This window comes from Arachis ipaensis, chromosome B6 (assembly GCF_059453495.1).
Source record: "Arachis ipaensis isolate K30076 ecotype BB chromosome B6, ASM5945349v1, whole genome shotgun sequence".
Lineage (NCBI taxonomy): Eukaryota > Viridiplantae > Streptophyta > Magnoliopsida > Fabales > Fabaceae > Arachis > Arachis ipaensis.
In genome coordinates, this window is record NC_142441.1 from 124,194,836 (window position 1) to 124,200,835 (window position 6,000).

General features: G+C 36.3%; 1 protein-coding gene across 2 annotated transcripts; it reads right to left on the minus strand.

Moving 5' to 3' along the window:
* Positions 1–489: 489 nt before the first annotated feature.
* Positions 490–5,309, minus strand: LOC107604820 (4-alpha-glucanotransferase, chloroplastic/amyloplastic). Of its 2 annotated transcripts, none has more exons than XM_088491546.1 (16): positions 4,825–5,309; positions 4,687–4,749; positions 4,429–4,517; positions 4,278–4,338; positions 4,065–4,143; positions 3,398–3,534; positions 3,126–3,260; positions 2,948–3,024; positions 2,452–2,591; positions 2,340–2,371; positions 2,189–2,263; positions 1,958–2,030; positions 1,754–1,842; positions 1,417–1,461; positions 1,178–1,330; positions 490–1,055 (listed from the first exon to the last, which is right to left on the minus strand). In XM_088491546.1, the coding sequence occupies exons 1-16, from the start codon at positions 5,173–5,175 to the stop codon at positions 951–953; spliced, it is 1,704 nt and encodes a 567-aa protein (XP_088347672.1). In that variant the 5' UTR covers positions 5,176–5,309; the 3' UTR covers positions 490–950. The 2 variants fall into 2 exon arrangements, with proteins under 2 accessions (XP_088347672.1, XP_016162005.1); XM_016306519.3 differs by having other exon boundaries at positions 3,126–3,284.
* Between the last annotated feature and the right edge of the window lie 691 nt (positions 5,310–6,000).

Below are 6,000 nucleotides of genomic sequence, written 5' to 3' on the forward strand. Positions count from 1 at the left end.
CTTGGGTACATTTCTTTATATACCACTTTTAGAAAGGGTGCAAAATCAAAGACACTGAGCATTGATTACATTGTGATCGATGTCGCCTCAACATACAATGCCTTGATAGGTTGGTCAACCTTAGATAGTCTTTTTAAGCCTTCCTCTACTTTTCACTCCTTATCCATCTTCCATCTCATCCACCCTCTTGATTGGAGTATTATATCGATTTTCTTCTCACATCCAAATCACTTTTGTCACACTTAACTTATATTCGTGTTCTCCTTTGACTATCCAACACTCTATATCATAAAGTATTGCTGGCCTAATAACAGCGCAATAGAATTTATCTTTAAATTTTAAAGACACTTTTTTTTATCACATATAAAACCATGATGACATCAGAAATTTGTGGGTATGCCATAGCTGCTTGTATGTGTTTTATTTATACATTATTAAAGAGGTAGGACTCTCAAAATCTTAGGCCAGTTATTTCCTATGGACTTCGTGTTGATAATAAATGTCATTTTTTATTATTTTTATGAACATGGTTTATTTCACAAAACAATGCAAGAGCAAGAGCTTGGCTTTATCATTTAAAAAAAATAAAAAATAAAAACATACAATAATTTGAGAAAATTGCCCCACACCATGATGACATCAGACATTTGTGGATATGCCGTAGCTGCTGCTTTGTGTTTCCCAAAACGTTTCAAGGTATGGCATCAGATCACCAAACCAAAACATACAGCCAAGGACCCTGAACTTGCTAGATCGCATTACAAATTTTGATAGAAGCATCCAACATTCTCAAATTTCTTGATCAGGAACTTGGCTTGCATTGATCAACACATCCGTACTTGTCAACTTGGGAACAAACATCAAGGGTTTAGCATTTTCCACTTCTCAACTGCTATGCTGCAGTGTCCAAGCAAACTCTTCTACTTTACTATCAGAAAAGGATTCAACATTCAACATCGGCCGTACATTGAAAGCATCTCCTTAAGTCTAGCTGCTTCTCTCTCCAAGCTATCAAAGCTCACAGAACTTTCAATCCTCCAACCCCAGTTTCCAAACTGCATTGGTCATAAGATCAACATTTCATAAATTTTATTATATCTTTTCGAGGCTAAAATGGTTCGCTTTTTCGTAGAGTTTAGTTGCTGGAACAAACTGAAAACTCGGAATAAACTTTTACCTGAGTGGCAGGAATGTTCATCCTGGCAGAACTCCCCAGTCCAAGAACATCTTGCATAGGTATTATTGTTGTTTGAGCAACAGAAGCCAGTGCTGTCTTGATTAGTTCCCAAGAAATGTCATCTGGCTCACTTAGTGAGAGATAATTTATCACCTGAAACATGAAATAAAGGCGATGAACCCCATCCGACTTGATTAAAAACTCGCATCTCACTATTACACACAGGCTTTAGCACCCACATTTGATTTTTCTCCTTGCTTCAAAGCTTCCCACCAACCTTGGATCTGTAGCAGAAAGAATTCTCTTATCAATGTTTATTAATGTTAACTGCTAATATATTTGAAGACATACAATAATTTGGAACTAGATATATGTCAATATCATGTAGCTATCACAATGGGTAAAACACCATTATCATTATCATAAAGTTTAAAGAAAAATAGGTGCCCATATCACAAATCTTATATTATCAGTTGCATCAGCAAAGCTTTTACATATTTCAAAGTGTATACCCAGGTCTCCTTCCCATGAAGAGAGACATGCTGTGTTAAGAAATGTAAGACAAGAAATTCTTACTGTGTCATTATCGTGAGTCCCTGTATATACAACTTGATTGCACTCATGATTATGAGGCAAATGTGGGTTGGCAGCATCACTTCCAAACCCTGGAGAATAAATAGATGATAAAATTATTCAGGAAATGAGACTTAGAATTACTACTTTAGAGCAGGACTGCAGGACAAGAAACGATGGTAGACAAAATAAGCAATTAATAATTACCAAACTGGAGGACTGCCATTCCAGGTGCTCCAATGGATTTTCTTAGCTGAACTACATCCTCTGTGATAACTCCCTGTCATAAAATAACAACTCCAGAAAAGTTACACGGGCTTGCCTTAGAAAGATTCATATACTTATTTCACTGATATATGATTGACAAGCAACATCCGTCTCATGACAAATTATAAAATAACATAGAAACATTTAAGAATTTGTTATGATATTATGTACCAAGTCTTCTGCTGTAATATTAATTCTTCCAACTGCTCTGAAAATGGCATCAAAGAAGGATATCCCAGGTCCTACCTATCATTCAAATGATACAGAGCATATTATAGTTTGACCAAATATATATAGATAGAAAAAAATAATAGCATCTGACCTTCCACTTTCCAACCATTGCTACCTTTGCTTCTGCACATTATAGAGCACACACATGTTAAAAAACACATCACACCAGGTAAAATGTTGAAATAAACTTCGTGTAGACTCACCAGAGGGAACAGCCCAAAATCCAGCAAGTCCTCTAAAGTGATCGATCCTAAATTCATCATATAAATTCTGTGCACGGCGTATGCGGCGTATCCACCACGAGTATCCTTCTTTCTCCATGGCATTCCAATCATACAAAGGACTTCTCATTAAAATATGAAAATTTTAAAAAATAAGAAATCAGATACCCAAATGAGAAAGGAGGCCTTACAATGTACTATGACATGTTAGCAATTATTACAATATAAAGGTGGAGAAGATGGGGAAATTTTCTTTAAAAGGTTTATAAAAAAAATCAATCAGGATATTGTCATAGGTGGTTAAAGAGTTATGGAAACAGAAGAGGAACAAAAATAACATAATCATGGGGAATGGTTGTTAAAATTGCCACATAACTTCAACAACAACAAAAAGTTCGTGAGAAAAAATTAAAAAAGATGGAAAAGGTTCAACTAGTAAATTTATGGCAAAACATTTATCCTGGGATTAAGATCAAACCTGCCCCACAGCTGACCAGTTTCACTGAATGCATCGGGTGGAACTCCACTAACTAAAAGAGGAAAACCTTTCCTGTTCTGCCAGATAAGTAGAGATTTTTTATTATCACAAGGAGGAAAATGGGGTGAAAAAATGTATATCAGACAACTTCAGAGTCAGATTTTTTAGAGAAACTAACCAGTATAAACTGGTTCTTATTTGCCCAAACATCTGCACTATGATAACCAACATATATGGGCATGTCTCCCATTATCCTAATTCCCCTACTCTCTGCATAGTTACGAACTTTCTGCCATTGCCTTTGGAACAAGAACTGTTGAGCAACAAACACATTTATCTGCATTCAAAAGCATAAGTGACTCTGCAAAACAACTTCTGGCTACAAGTAGGAAGATATGAATCAAGTGTTAATTATAAATTATAACTGGAAAGCATTCATTATGATCTTACGAAGTGTCTTTTTTGTTGATAAATCTCTTCTAGAGCTGCAAGATGGCGGTTTCTTAGAGGTTCAGGCCAATTGTACCAGCTGATTGTATTTAAACTATCATCAATAGCAGCAAAATAAGCTGCATCTTCAAGCCAGCCTATACAACATGGAGAAGAGATCACATCATTACAAGAGAAAAACCTATGATAAAATTTAATCATTGTTCGCCTTGGAAACAATAACACCACCCATCCCTGATCTACTTCGTAAAGAGTTGACAAAGTTTTCCATGTCTAAGACTTGAAAATGGATCATAGAATATGTGTGACAACTGTGCATATCTAAGACAAGTGTCCTTACATGAGCTTTGGATAAAGAAATCCATCACAAGACTGGAATTTTAATACTTATATATTTTCCTAGAAAAATCCTTGCTGAGAATTGAAGAATGTACTTAGCAGAGAGGAAACTGCATAACGTAGCAGGATCAAGAATCCCAACAAGAAAAAATAATAAAATATAAAAAAGAAAAGCAAGATATCAAAGAGATACTAATCTTACAGCACGTTAATTCAAATCAGATTTTGTTTGCAGACAAACATCTTGAAGTCAAAGTAAATGTTTTACAAGCTAACATAGGCATGTTGGGATGTAAACATTAGAAGTGCAACTAACTGGGTTTCTTACTTGATATGTTAGGGTCCCTGCGAAAACTCTCAAGCTGTGTTTTGAGTTCCCCTTCACTTGAAATCAGCCTCTCTGCAGCCTATAAAAACGGGTTAAAATAAAAGGAAAAATAAACATTAAGTACTGCGTTCATTATACCAAAGTTAAAGACATGATGTAACAATTTTATTTTAATTAGATGAAAGGGAAGAATGGCAGTGATGAATATCTTACTTTAGTTATCAAGGGATCCTTAAGGTCAGCAACAAGTGAAAAATTCACCCGCTCAGCATGACTGCGTTCGTTTAAGAATATAACCATAAGAACAAGAAAAACAAACAGGAAACACTAGAAAAGGGAGTGAAAACATAGCAGTAAATCTCACATGGGTTCTGGAAGCTCATTGTTTTCCAATAATCCATCCTTAACAAGATCCTCCAGTGAGATAAGCAAGGTGTTTCCACAATTTGCATCCTTAAAAAAAAAAAGAAAAAAAGAAAAGCAGGTAAGCTTTCAGCACAAGAGCATTACTTAAAAAAAAACAAAATAAAAGAGTTGACCCTCAATCTCAGTCAACTCCTCTACACCTAAAAACAAAAACGAAAAGAGACAAAAACAAATAAATAAAATTAAAAAATAGAACCTGGCCGGAGTAAGGGGAACCTTCTTCGTTAGCCTTTCTGCCAGGAGGCACAAGTGGTAGCACCTGCAACAAGAATTAGATATTTTCAGATTGAAATCATTTTCAAACAAAAAGAAGAAATCATCACGTTTTGGCAACCTGCCAAAGGGAGCAACCAGATTGATGGAGCCAATCAATGAAACGAAATGCCTCTTGGCCGAGATCGCCGATGCCGTACGGTCCCCGAAACGAGGTCGGATGTAGAAGAATTCCGGCTCTTCTGCGATTATCGAGGTCAGGTTTGGGAAGCCAATCGCCGTAATTTGGCGGCAAATCTTGACCGACGCTGAGTTTAGATATTGAAGCAGTAAAGGGTTCTTCGAGGGAGAGGCAATTGGTTACGGAAAGAGTGGGTTTTGTGGTGGAGCGAGTGAGAGTGAGTGAGGTGCAGCGGTGGAGATGTGGTGGAGAACAGAATGGGAGATTGGTGAGAGCCATGTTGATGTTCATTTTGGAGTTTTAGTGGAAGACAGTAGAAATTAGAAAGAAAGAAGAATAGACGCTGCAGAGAGCACGGGAATCGTGACTGCATGGAGCAAATCATTCATCCAATGTGTAGATACACCGTCACACAACTCAACTGTTTGATCCGAAGCATTTTTTTATTTTTTTATTTTTTATTATGAGAAGTTTGTATAATAAAGCAGGGATATTTTCGTACATTACGAGTTAAATTTTATTTTGGCCCTTGAAATTTAACTCCATACTCAATTTAACTCTTACCATTTCTTTAACCTCAATTAAAACCTTCACATTTATAGCAATAGCTCTTGATTACCCCTACAATAATCTTTATAATTGAAATGTTGATCTAACACATTTATTTAACACACATGACACATCTAAGACGACGTCATATTGGTTTCGCACTCAAATTCCATGAACAACGTCGTTTTAAGTATGGATGGTGTTAAAACTCTCTTTCCAAATCGCACCATACAACAAAGACTCTTAACCATCCCACCATTATAACCACCACTATTTTCTTCTTCATGTACAAGCTTCACTATAACTCCCTTTACCATCAACAACAACAATAATAAAAACATTCGAATTTTTTTTAAAAAAATGGCAGAGGAGAGACAGACAGAGAGAAAGGCAAAAAAAGAGGCAAAGTTGTTGTACCATGACCGTTGCGGCGGGACTTTTTGTTGAAGGAAAGGGGACCAAAACGACGCCATTTCGAGGCAACATCGTGAGTGAAAGTTTTCAAACATCGATGGAAGAGAAGAAAAATAAGGATTTGAATACCACTCTTGTGAGACCCACGATCTC